At 44.4% G+C, this 18,923-nt stretch overlaps 1 protein-coding gene across 2 annotated transcripts; it reads right to left on the reverse strand.

The window, feature by feature from the left end:
* Window positions 1–8,046: 8,046 nt before the first annotated feature.
* LOC118311504 (terminal nucleotidyltransferase 4A-like) lies at window positions 8,047–18,482 on the reverse strand. 2 transcript variants are annotated; one of them, XM_047335100.1, is made up of 12 exons: window positions 17,476–18,482; window positions 16,750–16,873; window positions 14,459–14,505; window positions 13,699–13,819; window positions 13,455–13,562; window positions 13,233–13,361; window positions 12,243–12,456; window positions 11,707–11,824; window positions 11,478–11,581; window positions 11,141–11,328; window positions 10,837–10,974; window positions 8,047–10,555 (listed from the first exon to the last, which is right to left on the reverse strand). In XM_047335100.1, the coding sequence occupies exons 1-12, from the start codon at window positions 18,237–18,239 to the stop codon at window positions 10,154–10,156; spliced, it is 2,457 nt and encodes an 818-aa protein (XP_047191056.1). In that variant the 5' UTR covers window positions 18,240–18,482; the 3' UTR covers window positions 8,047–10,153. The 2 variants fall into 2 exon arrangements, with proteins under 2 accessions (XP_047191056.1, XP_047191055.1); XM_047335099.1 differs by having other exon boundaries at window positions 11,698–11,824.
* Window positions 18,483–18,923: the final 441 nt, after the last annotated feature.

Below are 18,923 nucleotides of genomic sequence, written 5' to 3' on the forward strand. Positions count from 1 at the left end.
TAAACACACACCCCTATGGACTAATTGTGTCAATGTAATAGTTGTATCCCCAACTCCAAAAATTGTTGACGAAGAGTAAAGAGTATTCACTTATTGGGATATCGCCTGATGGTTATTGCGTAATCCATTTACTTGACATGAGAGCCAGTGGGTCGAAGATTGTCCATAAATCAAGAATCTCCCCCAACGCCTTCATGCTTCTCAGGACGGAGCAGAGGCCAGATACCTTGGCCGAGCTGAACAGCGCTGACCGTGCAGCTGTTGACGCTGTCCTTGGACAGGGGCTGAGTTTCTTTGCTCTGCACGTTCGAGAGACTCTGTGTCACTCAAACTTAATCACAGTTTGGTAAAAGATCTCCACAAGTTTTCAGCGTGCAGTCAAGCAGAGTTGAGGAAAACACTTCCTAAACCTCACATGTTCCTAAATCTTCACATCTTGACAGTAATATTTGGTTTTGTGAATGATTTTTACCGTCACGTGATTAGGGAACAAATGTAAATTAAATTGATGGTATTTGGCTTTTTATGACAGATATACTGTGTGAGGTGTCATTGCAGGGCCTGCACCTATCACAACATAGTGTTGGTCTTCCTCTCCTTTGTCCGCCATGCATCCTTCCTCTCTTGCTGACACTCTTTTCCCACCAACCTTTCTTCCGTGATCCATGTTTCCCAAGAAAATCCCTCTGAAACCGTCCCCTTTTCTCTGTTTGGTAACAAGACTAAAAACATGCAATCAGCTGTGTACGGAATTCTTATTATTTCATTTTACAGTAAATATTCTGCTAAGATTTTCAAAATATGTTAATATGGTTTCTGCAGAAATGCATGCGAGAAGAGGAACAGCAGAGACAGGTAATTCTCACTAGAACAACCTCTTTCACATTAGTCTTTTTAAACATTATCATTTTAAAGATATTAACTAGAGCAGCCTAAGAGGCTGCAACCTTTTAATAAACATTGCAATGTGATTATAAGATCTTAATGTACCCACCGCCTGCCGTGGCTGCATGCCAAGACTTAAAGACAATGAAATCAATTGCCTGCCACTAAGATTTATTCAAATTTCTCACATTTCCCAGGATTGTGACAGTACCATGTGTGCTGCATTGTACTGCACAATGAAAAGAAAAGACAAAAGATAATAATAGTGCTTTTTTTCTCTCTCTCTCTCTCTTTTGACATTTTTCCACCTTCGGCTCAAGGCACTTTTCAAAGTTTGACAGTTGTGACTCAGGGTCTCTCCAGCAAACCATTTCTTTTTATTTGCTGACTGACAGTCATGGATCAGTTCATTAAGAGTACTTCGGGAAAAAAAAAAAATCTTTGAACAGGGGGGGGTCTTTTCTGAAACCTCTGTAATTGAGGGCGTAGAGTGAATGACCTCCAAAATGGAGTATTAACCAGATCCACACCCACAGAAGAGCAAAAGCTCGGTACGTGAAATTTGCTAAGCCTCTGAGCCTCATAGTCAAAAGATGTCCTCTACATGGAGAATACACTTGAATGATACACACATCAGCGGCTGGGCTCAGCTCATTTCAGTGGGACAGGGCTCACGTGTCTTTGACCCAGCCGTCTTATCGGCCTTCTGTGGGAGGACACCGCTCAGACGAGCTCTGTTAAACAGAAGAAACCATTACTCTGATGGTCCAAGCTTATAACACAGGAACCAGTGCCCAGCTGCGGGCTGGTCAGTGACTTTCATGGTTGAGTGATGTTCAGCGCAGGAATTAGAAAAATGTGCTGTGAGCATATGTTTGTGTTGCCCGCTACCAATATCCAGGACAGGGTGCAGCTATTACGTGCTATCATACATCCAGACTTGGACGTTGCAAGTCGGTATATGGTAAATTGTCAAATCAAATTGAAATGTATAAAATACATTTACTGTAAAGTATCACGTAGGATTGTGAAATTAGTTGTGAGCAACATGTATGACACTAGCATTTAGAGTTCAAGGTTATCATTTTTTCCAGCAACATTTTTTTTTGTCAACAAAGCAACATCAAAATTAGCATTATTAAATAAACCTTGAAATATCCAATGCATATGATACAATAGATGCATAAAAGTCATGTTAATGTTTCAGTCCAGTAGCCCTATATTGAATGAAGGAAATGCAAGTGCAGTAGAGAAACTTCTACTTTTGTGTGTGTCGCCAATATCGGCACACACCAGCACACACCTACCCTTGCCATGTGGTTCACAGCAATAAAAAGACTGTGACAGACACACACACACACACACACACACGGCGACATATCGCTTGACACATCCTAAAATACTGCACACAGCTGCTAATGAACAAGACCTGTAATTAAAGCCCTGTCATCATTAAAGGGTCCCAGCTGCTTGGCTGTGGGGACAGACACGACACCACAGTCGGGCTGTGATCTCAGGCAGCGTTCAGCATGCGCCTGCAGCCCTCATGACAACCAGGAAGTGGAGTGGGGGGACAAGTTGAGTTCAGCGGAACTTTTCGCGTGTGTGTGTGTGTGTGTCCATCCGTCTGATCGTGCTTTTTCAATGCACTTGGACCGAAATACATCACGAGAGAAGTTAAAGTCAATTGTTTTATCCTGTTTATATTATTATTATTAGAATTTTGACAATCTGTAGTATCAATATTTGCGTCTAGCTCGTGTACGGGGAGAAAAACGATTACAGTTAATGCTATTTTGCTGTCAACCTGGCCATCGTGACACATTCCGCTATTGCACCATAATGCCGGTGCTCCACAGCGAAGCTTTGTGGCAGCAGATGTAGAAAGCACCAAAGAGTTGGCTCCCCGCCACCCTCTCTACATTAAAAAGCTATCCTCTCTCATCATCCACAGTTGGTGGTTTGATGAGCATTTCCATATATCTATTTCATCTTTTGATCTGCCGCCTTGTAGTGAGCCAGGCGGGCATGAAGAATTAAGCAAACGCACGTCATGCACCGCTGTCATTGCAGCTCCTCTCCAGTGGCACTGGAGGACAATCTGGATCTCTGCCAAGGAAAATTAATAATCCAACCAGTCAATTTACCTGTCAATCACGCCCAGTATCCCCACACCGCAGGCCATATTCAACCCAGTTGTCAAACCGCGTGAGATATCGTCTCAGAACTGCTTCTATATTTCACACTGTGGAGATGTTAATCTCATCAAAGACCTTGGGTTTGGAAGAGGTCGAGGCTATGAATAAGTCGGCAATAAACAGATCTGGGTCTACTTTACTGCTGATACGTCAAACTTTTGGTGCTGCCCCACACGGGCTCATTGAACTTCTGGTAAACACTGTATATATACTGTATATATGCATTATTCTTCATTCTCCCCTTCCCTCCGTACAATGTTATTGTAAAAACCCATTTAGAGAATTGTTCTCTTGCCAGCAAAACTCAATTTCCTTTCTTTCATCTAAAATGTTCATTCTGCTTGACTTACCAGAAGAAGAAGAAAAACTTTCGACGCTCAGTTTCCTTGACTATGAGCGGACAAGTGCTGCACAACTTGATTGATGCCAAAAGAGTTTAGTTCATCTGATGGCTTGGTTGTTTTTTTAATCATCAATGCCGAGCAGCATTTTTTCAATTCACTCCCGAACTGAAGGTCTCCCGTTTGTGTATAGTGTAAACTGTCCTATTGCTGGCAAGCTCGCTGGTTGGTAACAGGCTGGAAGCGGAAAGGGAGGAGAATGCCTCCTGGCCCAGGCGGCAGATATAATGCCGCTGGACTGAGTCATAAAACGCAGAAATAAGTTATTAAGTGTGACGTGCTTTCTCCTACGACTCGAAACACCTCTGTGAAGATCCCACTCGTGTTCTTCTTTCAGCGTTTAAATTGCAATGCCTTGCCAGGTGAGACCACACAGGTTGTTGGTGCCATCGAATGTCATCATGTCCTACGCGGAAGAAAAAAAACTGATCTACTCACTCGTCCGCCTTCACTGCCGTACACCACGCTGCATGAAGATGCGATGGGCGCCAAATACACGTGTAAAGGTAGGATCCGTTCCACTCCGCTGTGAAGTCTGTTCCTTAGAGCTGCGGCTGAAGCGAGGAGAGGGTCCATTATTCGCAGAAAAACAGGTTTTGTGTGATGGACCTGAATATTTGTGTCCGTGGGTCATTAGTGATCTTTACACTGGGTAGAGGCTGAATGGCGCTATTTCACCAGGCAGAACACACAATACAGAGTCCATTAGGCCTCTTTGAGTCGGAGAAGACAGGACACACAAAGTGTACACACTGTGGATCGAACTGGGAACGAGCATGAAATCAAGGTAGGAAGAAAACTAGGTCAAGGGAGGCGGAGTGTTCTTTAGCGAACAGAGTGATACGCTTTGACTTGGGAGCTGAAGAAGCCTCTCGGATGATTCTAGACACATTCGGGGTTTAGCTCACATGAATGGTCTGCACTATACCAACGCAAATTGAATGTGCAGCCTCACGCTGATGGCCTGAGGCTACTGTCCATGAAAGTCAGCTGTCAAAAAGTGTCAAACCTGAAGTGAAATCAGCATAATCGAATCCGTACATCTCGCACACTGTGCAATGGGTGTGTTTTTTTCTTCCGTTCTTCTGTCAGACACGTCGGGAGGAATGCGGCACAATGTGTGGACATGCCCCTCTGAAGAGTGGACCCCGGTGAGGTGTTGGCGATAGAGCGATGGAGGTGAAGTCCATCAGAGATAGTGTCGATGCGTCAGTTTGATCGTTGGCGTCTACACAATCGCCACGAGCGCAGACATTTACTTTGATCGTGTGAAAAATAAGGGGGCATGTGACATTTACCACACACCAGCGGCGTGACGGGACTGTTCGCATGAATGAAACACGCGTAAAGGAATAGATGTTACCGGTGATACTGTGGCAAGACAAGCCTTTCTCAGCTATGTAGGTAGAGGTTTAAATAGTGAACACATATAGATGACGAAAAAGTCCGCGAGACTAAAAATCACAGCGCGGAGGAGGACTCCCATTTCTTTACTTTATTTTTCTACTGTCATTTCTCTCACAGCACGGATTTTCTTTTTCCTTTAATGTCTGCCATTATCGCCTCTTTGTGACCCCATCATCGGTAAATAGCATAATAGTAGCAATGTGTCCATATATATATATATATATATATATATATATATATATATATGCTGTGAGCACAACAAACAGCACCCGGCAGTGGTTAGGGCCGAGTCTTTGATCATGCTTCACTCAGCAGCTGAGGCCGAAACAAAGGCCGAGCCAGAGAGACGGGCGGACGTGGTGAGTAATCGTCAGAAAGACAGAGTAAAGGCCTGCGAATGAGGTCTTTTTCCTTTCTTTTCTTTTTTTTTTTTTTTTAAATAAATGTAGCCTGAGTGGCTAGATATTGACATTGAGGGGAAACAGATACCGCTCGTAACAAAATCAATTTTGGCCAAAAATAGAAAGAGCACCGACAACTTCCTTGGATTCTGAGGGTTTCTGAAAGGGGCTAATGCCATCAGCCTGCTCTTCAAAATACATGGGTAAAAAAACACAGTCTTCGTGCGTATACTGTTATCGACTTGCAGGTTGAGATCTGCGCCGAGCGGATGTGCACATAAATAGACTTTGTATTTGACCTTTCACTCCTTTTTCATTTGACTTGCAGTCATCCACGATGACTCCTGATCAACAGAATCCGTCAGTTGTGGCACAGTACTCAAGCGGTCGGCCAGATGTCAGATGCGTCGGCCGAGCTGACTGAAGATATTACACAGAAGTGCAAGAATCAAGAATGGTACATCAACATTTATCGAATAGGCAAAAACAGATTCAAGTGCTCATTTGAGATTTTGTGATTATTTCCGTGCCCCCTCGCTCTCTCTCTCGTTAGCACAAAGGTTCTTTCCGGGGTCAGATACTACTTGACTAAATTGTGGGACAGGTCTATGAACGGGAAGGCTTCCATCCTTCATCCAAAAATGTAATCTCATTTTTCTCTGTTTCAGAAATGACAAGAACAAAACTGTGTGCATCTTGCACTGTGTTCAGTTTGATGACCTCACTGATCCAATTGCCCTCTGGCTTTGCAATGCAATGTGAGTATGGGCTTGCCGCGCCCCTGTGCCGTTGAGTCCAACAGTTTCCAACACCTGTCTAAATGTCCCGCCGCCTGCACTTGCACAGAAACCCTCTCATCCAATAGGGCAGGAATTGTGACGATCACGTCCACGCACGTGGAAGTCATTGACCGTCATTAACCGTATTCGCTGATCTTCACCAAGTTTTTAAAATGATTCATATTATACTTGATAGCATTAGAATATAATATACACCGGAGTATTGAATTACTGGAGGGGGGAAAAAAAATAATTCACTTCTGCCATGGCCCGCCTGAGCAAAAAGCAGACAGAGAAATGACACTTGTAGTGTCTGTCAGAGTGAAAACATGAATGGAGCCTCCTGACAACATAACACTTCAGATTTAACCGGCATCTCCTTTGTCCTTGACATTCGCTGACTGTCATTTGGAACAATGCTGTTTGCAAACACCGACTGCATTCACATACACCGATTGCGCCTCGCATTGTGCCGGGCCTGTCACGTGGCACGTCAACACGCAGAGGAAGATGCAGATTTTTCGTGAAAGCTGCTGTGTGTCGCGGTGGAGGCCTTTTCTCATCTGATCACACGAGACTTGTTTCCCCCGGTTGGAGATTTGTGCACGCGGCGCGAGTGCGCATGTCACACGCGCATTTGCGTCTGCAAACTTTCAATTCGGGATCAATGCCGCCTTGCTCGTCTAACCCGGTTAAGATATCCCTGGGGAACAAAGAGCCGGCTTTTAACAGCATTATGAAATGCAGCCTGTGCCAATGTATCACTCCTATTTAATCATCAATGACAACAGAGCCAGAAGTGGATGTGACGTGGAGGCGGGGCCATTTCCTTGTGCCTTAGTCAGCTAGTTTGAGTCACGAAAGGGTAAGAGGGGTCTCTCAGTGTGGGCACGCTCCCCACGCGCCCCCCTCCCCACACCCTTGGGTTTAATTGGAATAAAATGGCAACGGTTCCGGCCACTAACCCTCCAGTGATTGAACCTTCAGAGGAGAAGTTTTCTTGAAGTCTCCCCCCTCTGTCATGTTCCAATTCCCTGCACCCTGCTGTCAATATGAAAAGGTAATTGGTTGTGCACGGTGAAGGCAAGCGACGGTCCACCAGTGCCCCCGTGAGAAACCAGGAGGAACTGCAACACACCACCTCGTCAGCGTCTGTGACCTGTGTTGAACACGATTAAGTGTAAAAGTTCTCAGAACATTTGATAAGTTTATGCCAGGAACTTACGATCATCATGATCATTTTCTTCCCATTTTTCAAGACGTAAAAGGCTCCTGTTGTTGTAAGCGGACTTCTATCCATCCATTTTAGATCCACGTTGACCAGTCAGAGGCTTTGTTACAGACTTCTACCAATCAGACGCTGTGTTTTCGAATGGTCGAAAAAAACAAAGATTTCCCACTGAAAACAGGACCTCTCACTCGTCCTGTTCACTCCTACTACGACCACTGACACTCCTGTGTCACTGCAGACAGGAGCTGCTTTGCAGAAGGGCACAAGTGACTTTTTGGGTTGAAATATCCAAAGGACTATTTTTGAAGAAAAATGTTCAAAACTTTTGATTTGCATTAGTAAGAATGTTTTTAATTGTTTTCCCTTATAGCCAAGGCTTCAAAGAACAGCTTTCAAGAGAGAAACATTCTCCTCATTGTTGTTTGGCTTGTCATTATAATAGATTTCTGTTAGATTAAATTTCCGTTTAGTTTTTTTTTGTCTCTATGGTATTATAACTATTTATACATTCATGTGATATCACTGTAGCATACATATTCTGATAGCCTAGGTTGCCCTGAAAAAAAAGATGAATATCACTTGACTGTACATTACAGGGTTGAAGTGTGACGAGCATTATTACACAATGTGACGCGGCAGACCAAATATAGAAAAAAATAAGACCACATGTAGCACTATACAAAGGGGATGCTGAAACTACTAATCCAAAACAAGTCAAACACAAATATGCACTGAACCGAAAAGGAGTTTTAAAATGTTTATTAAAAAAATAGAAAAACTTACATAAAAAAAACAAGGTATACATCTATATATGTCAGTCATTTACAGCTTACAACCCATTCTTAATTACACAGATATGAGCTGGGGATTTGGTTTGTGGCAATGCATACGGTTATCCGTTGGGGCGGCTCGTGGAAAAGCCGCACTGAAAACAGGGGGACAGTGGAAGCAGCATCATGTTGAATCCATCAGTATGACACAATAATATGACCTCACCGAAGTTTGGCTTTTGTTAATGGCTCTAACCAAAACTCCTGTTACATCCCAAGCTCAAGTCCTCTTATGGATTGCTGTGTAAATCACGTAGCTTTGCAACCTTGTTTTAAAGATAGGCTTTAAATATGGAGAAGAACCCCACCCCCTGAACTGTAAGGACCTCATACACAACCGGTTTGGAATAATAAAAAAAACCCAACAAAAAAAAACCCCCAACAAGCTGTTACATGGTGCTAATGCTAGCAATCACTGACTGCAGAGTCTGCTCATGGAGCTGGAAGCTGAATGTAAAAATATAAGCCAAGTAACCCTGACAGTGCTCATAGAAAACAAGGATAGAAAGCTTGGCTATACGGCTACAGCCAGGGAAAAAAGGGCAAGTTTGGTCATTTACAAAAGGCAGTTAAACTGTTGCTTTAACAGAATAAAAGAAAAAAAAAAAAAAGGAGATATAAGGCAGAAAACAAGCCATCTGCTGGTAATAAGTAGCACCAACTATTTTCGAAACCCTAATGTTTGAAATGAGGAGTGTGAACATTTGACTGCTGAGGGTGCATTTCCTCAGCACAGTCTATTAAGAGGAAATACACCACAGGAGAAAGGAAAAGAAAAAGTCAAACCACTGAGAAAAGTGATGAGTTTAAAATGAGAATTAGTGGTGGATAAACATTAGGACAGGCAGTTGGGAAAAGGGTTGAGTGATCGTAATGCAGTGGTAAATTAAACAGGGGTAAAAATGTTGGCATCATGGGATTTTTTTTGGCACATTTCTCACGTCGTTATACCATAGCTCCCCCTTCTGCTGGAAAGCTGTACACACACGCGCGCGCACACACACACACATACACATTCCTTCAAGGCCCTTAATTCCATCTATTGCACATATCGATGAAGTCTAGGATCAAAATAAGCAAAGCAAGACTAAAATGTGGAATAAATTAAATAAAAAGAAATGTCATTATTGCATAGAAATGCAACAAACTAAAATAAGGTGGCAATGTTTACAGTACAAAACATCATAGTGCCAACGTGAACAAAAAACAAAAACATCCCGCCGTGACAAAAACAAGAGAACGTAGGAGAATGACCAACACACAGAAAATAAACACTTAGTACATTCAAACAAGTCATCACAGTTTAAGCACTTGAGACAAGGTCCGTTTTGTGCCGTCACACCAGAAAAAGAACATCCGAGTCAGCGTTGCGCTGCATAGGTAGAAAGGTAGTGCTTCGCTTCAGTCCAGAGTACAATTCACAGATGATCGTCAAAGCCGTAAGAGCTCTGAATCAAGAGCGTGCTATAAGGGGAGTTGCATTCAGGAGACAAAATGGGCCCGCGACGTCATCGAAACGGTGCCCAAACCCTTTTCGAGGGGGGCCAGAGTTGGACAAATAAGTTCAGTACTAATGGCACGAGATTCTCCAAGATGTTCAGGTTGCGTGGAGACCCAGTCTGGCGCCCAGCAATCCCTCGTTCAACTCAAAGTCTGTGCTGGTGTACATCAAATTTAGAGGAAGGGCTCTGACGACCATCGGACCGGTGTCACAAAATGACCGTAGTCGAGCATTTTTACAGTCCTCCTTCACCTGCAAGAGCCCTGTAGCATCATCCAGTGCTCACACGACGCTAGCAGAGATCGATGACTTGATCCCTTGGGAGACAACTCGCTTTGACTTGGGGTAATCCAGCATGGTGTAGGTGCATTTTTGAGCATCCAACAGCAACGACAACGAAAAAAAAAATATAGTTTTCACAAATCATTCATGGCTCATCAACACAAAGATTCATGACAGGCTGAGTGAGACTTTTCATCTACTAACGAGCGTCAAGTAAAAATCCTGCACCTTCAGTCTTTCATCTACTTTGGTTGAGAGCAGGAGGATCATCCCTCTTCCTGCGTCGCCAGGTGTTCCGGTTGTACTGCTGCTGCTGCTGCTGGTTCCTGAAACCCGGTGCCGTGTTATGACCCTGGGGAGCAAACCGCTGCTGCGGACTGAAGTTGCCTTGAGAGTGGTTTTGGCTCCGGACGCCGCCGCCTTGGTTGTGCTTGAAGCTGAATTTGTGCGGCTCAATGGAGCCATGGGAGTTGGATCTCACGGTGTACGCGTGGCTCTGCTGCCCTCCGACCTGAGGGTGCTGGAGCCGGTGGAGGGGGCTGGGGAGCGGGCTCGAGGAGTTGGCGTGGTGGGACACTTGCGCGGCTTGCGTCGCGTGGCGGTGCACAACACTGATGGAAGGAGGATGGTCGTGGTAGAACTGGCAATCAGAGAGGGAGGGGGTGGTTAGACTTTCTGGCGGATACATCTGTAGCTAGGAAAAACTGATGGTACGGATAACGTGCAGTGTGAAGTTTGCCATGAGTATGATTTTGAACTATTAAAAGACAAAAATTTAAATTCTGTCTGCTAACTACTTTTTGTTTCTCACACACATACACATGCACATCATCTAATTGTGATTATTATTATGGATCTCAACGGCAGCATTGTTGATGATTCTTGGTCACCTGCGAGGTCAAAATAAACAGACCAACCAACCTGGGGCGTGGCGTGGATAAATCCTGCAGGGTGTGTGGCCCTCAGGTCAGTAGCCATCTGGATTACAGGATGGACTGAGGACAGGGTGAGGGGGTGGAGTTGGATAGCAGCATTACTGCTTGGGGGAGAATCAGATTCCTGGAGAGAAAAGACACACAGATCAACAAGGCTGCACAGACGATCTTTTTGAATATAGAAAAAACACAAGGCAGTAGTTCAGCACTTGTCTTTCCACACTAGTCGTGAACCACTGATTTACGGATTCAGTGAACGTTTGAATGGTCAAAACATCCGCTGGCCTTACTATGTCACTTCCGGAGGAGGAGGAGGAGAGCGAGCATGCCGAAGAGGAGGATGAATGGTGCTGAGGGCTGGGGAGGAAAACTGGTGAGGGCGAGGGGGAGTCAGCACTGAGGGGGGAGGAGCTGTCTCTCTGATCCTCCACAGAAACCAGCATCAGCCTGGCAAGGTCCTGCCCACAGGTCTCTACATCTAGGACCAAACAGAATTTTACCGTTGCATAATCGACACATATTTGACTCTTCAGATGGGACAAAAATGCTTTCATTACTTTTCTGGAATCATCATAAATAAACAATTCCAGTCTAAATGTCGCAAACCAAATGTTGTCGCAAGGTTACCGTGGTTCTCCAGCTTGGCATACTGCTTGGCTCCCCACTTCTTGATTGTCCAGTCCCTGTAGACCAACACCTCTGGGCTGACTTTGATAATTCGCCCTAAAGTACTGCAACAAGGAGAGGGGGGGTTAAGTCAATAACGCCATCAGGATACATTCAAAACTAATGCAGAGGAAAGAACTATAGAAGTAAAAAATATATATATTTTAATGAAGAATCCAACCTGTCATACTCTTTGTTGGGGTAAGCCCGTGCAAGAGGAGACACTCCATGACTCAGCACCATGTAGGCAAAGTCAAACACCTGCTTCACCTGAAGGACGCCATAGGAACTCCTGCCTACGTCATTTCCTGTGAAGATAACAAAAAATAATTAAATATATATATGATATATATGCTTCAGTCAATACAGCAAACAATTAAAAAGCAGTCATAAAGAAGAGACTGAAGGGAACTTCGACCAGATTTCAAGAAAATTGACAAAAGAAAAATGTGAATTGATTTTATTTCAAGATTTACATCATTTAAACTCAGGTTTTTAATGAGTAAATAATTATTTTATTTTAAACCTCAAAATGTCTCAATTTAATTGCTTCTTTTGTCATTTTCCAATTTATTTAGTGTAATTTAATTATCAGTTTTTGCAGTTTGCACAACACCCCTTCATTTTAACCTAATTTATCATTCCCTCCTACTCCTCTTCTATATGGGTTGCTGAAATGATCATATAACCATCTATTTTATTTCTCATTTCAAATCTGGGTCTGACCTGGCTGTATTGGATCTTCTATGCAGAGCATGGACGGCCTGTTTCCACTCCCCATGGCTTTCAGCATGTCCTCCTTTGACAGGTAGGCCCCTCCGTTCTTCACCCGGATGCCGGTCTTCATGTAGTTGAAATCGCGGCCGTACAGCTCGAAGAACTCGATCAGTAGGATGCCCAGGTTGATGTTGGCACGGCGCGTGTCAATCCGAGGGTGTAACTGTGAACGACGGGACAGAAAGAAGTCATTAGTTATACTCTTGTCACCAAAATACAGGCAATTTGAGACCAATATAATGCAATATTGAGTTTATTATTTTGTAGAATTGTTTAGCACGTTTGCAATATTTTTAATGATCAGCCTGATACAACAATAGTAAGCAAGATAAAATAAAAAAATTAAATTTTGTGCCACCGAAGTAGCTCACCTCTTCATTAAGAATAATCATCATTCAAAATAGAGGAATTGTGTGAACATTGACTTAAACTGCTATATCAAACTGAAATGAAATCCAATGGCATTTAAAATGAGTGTAATTCTGCAGTGCAAATCCTATGACCATCACAAAATCCATTGAAATTCCAATTATTCCAATACAACTCTCCATATATTTCCTCACGTAGTGACTAGGGGCCTTTTTTAGCCAAACCGCAGAAGGTAACAGGCCTCTATCTGAAGCAGGCTTGCATTAGAGGCAGGCATCATTTCAAATCCCCCCGTTTGATAAGTATAATTGGCCATATTTCAGTACAACGCCTTCATTCCTTAACTGGGCTTTCATTGTGAAAGATTTGCAGGCGTACCATATGCAACAACCGCCAGACGGGATTAAAGGACGAAAAATCAAAGTGGATCAGAATGAATGAAATCAAACCAATTATCAATGTCGTGATAATCAACATATCAAGCACATTATTTGGCAGGCTCCAGGAGTGTATTTGCCCACTTGACAAGCCGACTGTTACCTTCAACATGCATGTGTACTGCATATGTACCTGCAGGAAGCTGATGGCCATTAGTATAAGGCTGTAAGAGCTGATGCCTCCAGTGAAGACTTCATTCAGGTCCCTCTGCAGCAGGAACTGCTTCAAGACGAAGATCAGAGGTGGCAGAACGGTGTACTTCTACAAAACACAAAGACAAACGTGAGAGAAACGAAGCAAAAGGAAAAAGGCTGCAGCGTTTGTGGTGACAATGTCCTGCGCTGAGAGAATTACCTTAAGGTAGCTTTTGATGAACTGTGCTGCTTTCACTGCGGTTTCTACGTTGAAGCTGATGTCCACCTTCACCTCCGTTTCGTGGTCGGTGAGCTTGATGATCGGCACCTGGGGAAAAGACAAAAAAGATAGCTGGAATCAATCCGCAGGCAGCGACATTTTAGGATTCGTGTCGGAAAGGAATGACGTTTTGCTCAAGCTACAGTTCGGATCTTCATCCTCGAAGAAGGCGTCGTCCACTTACTGTGGCTTTGTCAAGGACCTTGATGGGATATGGGCCGGCCACGTTGCGCTTCTTCAGGGCTTGTTCCAGTTCCTGCAGTGGAGGATGATCCCACTTTCCAAACACCACCAGGTCAATGTCACTGAGAACAAAAGCACAAAGTACATAACGCACAAAGATAAAAGTTTATTTCCCCAAGTATTCTGTCTACAGAGTAAATAGTGGTGTGCAGGTCGGCACACCACAATATTAGGCCTCATTATTTCTGCTCTTGTATTCAGGCTTTCAGAAATGTGCACAATCCTGTGTTTGTATACTCAAAGCCGTGACACTGAGCTGAAGATGTGGCGCGAACACAGTGTGACAATTTGACAGATTCAAATGGGATGGAAAGAAAAAAATTGTAACTATAACTGCAGTGGAGCAACATTTCTGAGAGTCATTAAGTGAACAAAAAGTTCTTGAGCAACCCTAGATGCACAGGAACTCCATGTTCTTAATCATAGAGTTCAGCCCAAATTAAGTGAACATAGATGTGTGATGCTGACATTTTATTTCCCTGCTATAATCGCTGCTCGTCTTAAACCATTTAAAAATGAAGCTGCCTCAGGTATTGAACATCAACACAGAACATTGTCGCTCTAACAAAAGTGCACATACCTGACCAAATATAGCTCTCCCACTTCCTTAAACCCAGCATATGTTGATGAGACATTTCAACAGAAGCCCATCTAAGGTCAGACTGCGCAAGAAAAGTACAAATAAACCCCCGAAATGTTACCTTGTTGGAAGATAAAGTCCAGTGCTGAAGCTGCCAAATATCTCCACCTGCAGAAAACAAAGACTTTTATTTTTTTAATTGACACAAAAGTCTGATTTCATCCTCAGACAAAGAGTTTGTGTGTAAACCAGTTTGACCTTTTAGGTCTGAAGAGCGATAGGACACCTCGTGGGTTTGAAGTAGTTCTTAGCTTCACTACTCTTGAATTTATTTCACCCAGTACACATTGTTACAGAAAGACAGAGTGAGCAGTCGTTGCTGAAAAGGCCACTGCAGAGGAGTTCTGCCTGGTGGCAGTGTTTGCTGAGTGAAACAGGTCGCTGAAAATGTGAAGAGTGTATCCTTTCACGAACGGGAGTTGTACAGAGAAGCTGTATTTACATATTTAAATTGATGTTGGTTCAAAAAGATCCCCACTGTGATTGATCTATGTCAAAAAGCAGCATGAGCTTTCTTGTCACCAACACTCCAATAGCTTCAGTATGTGTCGATGGGACTAACGGGATTGTCACCAACTTCAAGTATAGTTCTCAAATAATGAGGAAAAACACCGATCAAATAACAGCTGATGGCTCCGGGAGGTAACACTAGGGGGAAAATATCAAAACAGAAAATTCCGTTTACCGAAGGTCAATCCCAGTTTGAGCAAGTGTGCATGTGTTTTAAGTCAATTGAAATCTTAATATTGGGTCAAAATATGACACTGATCACCGTATGGCAATATTATTACTGACTGTGTATACCCACTTTACAATTTCCTCATCTGTTGATCAGAGAGCACAGCAAAAATCTAGTATTTGTTCTGCTACAGCTTGGAGTAGTGATAAAAACGGTCTCTAGAGAGAAGAAAGAAAAAATGTACATTGAGGTCCAATGGGATTTCTGTGGCCAGGATCGTTTCAGAACGTTTATAAATGATAACCATAAAAATATGCCATTTTTTATAAAGTAAGCCTACACTGCGTTGGCAAAATAAAAATGGAAAATAATTCCCGAATGTTACTTCGTCGAACACGGGCGACATGAATAATGATCATGTCTGGCCAACTCTGTTTGGACGTGTGGAGTAAACGGGGCTGTTGACGGCCTGTGACGTGGCCAAACAAAATACGCAAGTGCCGTAAAAACCTCCAGACACGCTGGCCCGCTGGCTATATAATAACATTGATTTACACTGTATTACAAGCATTTAACAAGAGCAATAAACAAGAGTCGGGACATGGCATAAAACAATGTATTTGAAGGCCAATGATAAAAAATAAAAAAATAAAAAAAACAAGCAAATGAAAAATCCTGCTGCAGAAATGTAATTTTAAAACGTGTGAGTAAGGAGTTGGGGGCCAAGGCAGAAGCCTGTTTCCTTCTTTGTAGACTGCGGCTCATAGGAGGTAAAAGATGTGTGGCAGCACAGGCCAACCCCAGAAGTAAGTAAGTAAACTGTTGTTCTTTTTAAATCACAAAAACTGGTGACTCTGCATTATACATTTGTCAATAGCAACGTTTGTCTGAAATGAATGGACGGAGAGAGCAGAACAACATACTATAGACACTTGTTTTTCCATCTACTGATCGCCATCCTAGTGCGGGCCGAACATATAGCGACAGCGGCAATCCAATCCTACATTCATGTGCGACCTGTGGTCGGAACATCGTGTCCCCAAGAGGTGGTAATTCACTTCAATGGTAACATTTAGGTCTCCCCACATGTATATAAATGTGAGCAATCGCCAAATAAAACAGATTATTATTCATCTCAGCATGAAGCTGTCCCATTACGGCACCGCCACAATTGAACCCCCTCCCTCAAGTGGCCGGAGTTGAATCGCCACCTCTCGGACGCAGTGTGAACGGACACGTTAGACGGATCCCCTGTACCCGAAGATGCCGTGAAAGAACAAGCTGTTGACTCCGGTGTCTAAATATGGTGTCACACATCTTCGGTATCTTTTACAAACTATAACATAGCAAAAAAATTTGATCTGCTTAAAAAAAGAAGAAGATCTGAACCATGTTCTTCCCTGTTCCCTGAAGTTTGAGTTCAGTACTTGATGCAGGATTAAAGGCAGCACAAATTTAAAAAAAAAAAAAAAAATGGTAGTGAATGGGGCTAAAGGGCACAGAACTGCATGGACTGAAGAAATGAGCACAGAGGTACGCTTCAATTTAATAACATAAAATAAATAGAAATCTAAAGACAGGTGAGTCCTACACACTATGGATGCCAAAGCGGTCACACGACCCTCCCTCCCTCCCTCCCTCCCTCCCTCCCGCCCTCGCTGCCCGACACTCACCCGCGCCGTGGGCCACAGATCCTTGATGACACTTTCTATTCGGTTCACGACGTCCCTCCTCATGGCCTCCTCCTCCGGCCGGGGCGACATGAAGTTGAAGAAGTCCACTATCTCTTCGTGCAGACTGCGAGGAGACGAAGGAAGACATCGGTGGGGGTGATCGTGGATTGAAATAGAAAAGACACGGTGAGGGGGAACGTGTGCGACAACGGACATGTACTGCTGGACTTGGACAGATAATACAAAGAGTGGGCCAAGGAAAAGAAAAAGCAGTACCCAGTTTGCGCAAGTTTAAATACATGACTTGACGTACTTTATTGACCCTAATAGATGACGCCAAATGGCTCCATAGTTTTGCTGGAGGGAGCACGGGTGTTTGATGGGACTATGACAATGTTTGGAGGGAAAAAATAAAATAAAAAATGATTGCAAATATTTTATTCATTGATACTCCGTGCAACAGTGTGTGCATGGACCACTGCTTTTTTTTTTTTTGGATTGGTGACCGGGTGGAATCCTGTCAGGGTCCCCCATGAGGCCCCCAGACCTCACGTTGAGAAACCGCCCCTGACTGTATATATACAGCTGTGTATATATTTATATATATTTATATACTGTATATATAAAGCATATACACACATGTATACATACACACACACACACACACACATAAATATATATATAAATAAATAAATAAATAACACAAATCTCCATATATCTCCCTACCCATTGATGCCCGGACTGTACCGCCTGGTTTTCCACAGGCTGCAGGACGAGTCTGCACAGTGTCCACCGTGGCTGCAGGACAGCAGCGGGTTGATGCCGTGGAACGTGTTGGCCCGGTTCAGGTGCCTCCTGCGGCCGGACGAGTGCGCCTGAAGGTGGTGATGGTGGTGGTGGTGGTGGTGCTGCTGCTGCTGCTGCTTGCTCCCGTGCTGGTTCTTCGTCCCCGCGGGGGTGTGGCCGCCGATCTGTTGCATGCTGCGACAGTGCTGCTGGACAGCGTGCAGCGGCGGAGGGGCGCACTGCCGCCGGAGGTTGTTCTCGTTCAGCTCGCGCTCGTCGTAGCAGTGCAGGAACCGGCCCGCCTCCTCTGCGACGTTCAGGTTGTCGATCCGCAGCGAGGAGCCGCACGGCGACGAGCCCTCGGCCTCCGAGTCCAGCGAGGAGGAGGACGGCGACAGCGAGCCCTTCCTGCGGACGCTTCCCCTGCTGTCGCCGCCGCCGCCGCCGCTTCCTCGCTTCCCGAACACAACCCCCGTCGGCGGCGCTACATTTCTGCAGTACTCGCCGTTCGAGTCCGCGGAGTTTGAATTCTGCGCCGCGAAGTGGCGCTGCTGCTGCTGCTGCTGGTGGTGGTGGTGGTGGTGGAGGCGGTTGTCGACGTCGGCGTTCGCCCCGAACCCCTGCGACGTTTCCCAAATGTGCATCCACAGGGAACTGGCAGGTCCCTTCTGCTCCGGCTGGATCCAAGCGCTCCTGGGATCCATTGGACTCGAGCTCACCGACGGGGGGGGGGGGGGGGGAACCTCTTCACGGGAAAATTGTGCGAGCGGATTAAACACGGTGCACCCGGGGGATACAAATCAAGCCTACCGCGATGATTTTACTGGTTATCCTCGGAAGTGTTCATGTCCGGAGACTGGTTCGGTATTTTCAAGGCGGCTCGTCCAACTCCACTCCCCACGTAAGTCAGCCAATATGGCGCACCCAGCAGCACGGATCAGCGTCTACGCATGTCCGAGGGATTTAAATCTGATTTGAACACACCCCTCGCGGCCGCGCGGTGCGTCAAGTCCGCCTCGCACAGCGCGAGCACACCGGAAGTTAAGAGTTTCGTTTACGGATCATACTTTACCGATGACAAAACGGCAAATCACTTTATATACATATAGATGTGTAAAAGTGTAATTAAAATATTCGAAAATAAATAAACATGTTTCATCTTTCCACGCCTTGCACATTTTTTTTTTTTACCATTTTGTGTTAAAGCTTCAAAAAGTAGTTTGGGCTTTTATTTTGAAAGCTGGCCCAAGAAATGGTGGTTTGACCCTTTGACAGAGACGAGATTAGTCATTTGGCTGGATCATTAGTAGTTGTTTTTTTTAAATTACTATTGATGCTGTGTTAAATGGCCGTGTGCCGTAATATTGACTGAACAGCCAAATGTATGA

This window comes from Scophthalmus maximus, chromosome 1 (genome assembly GCF_022379125.1).
Source record: "Scophthalmus maximus strain ysfricsl-2021 chromosome 1, ASM2237912v1, whole genome shotgun sequence".
NCBI lineage: Eukaryota > Metazoa > Chordata > Actinopteri > Pleuronectiformes > Scophthalmidae > Scophthalmus > Scophthalmus maximus.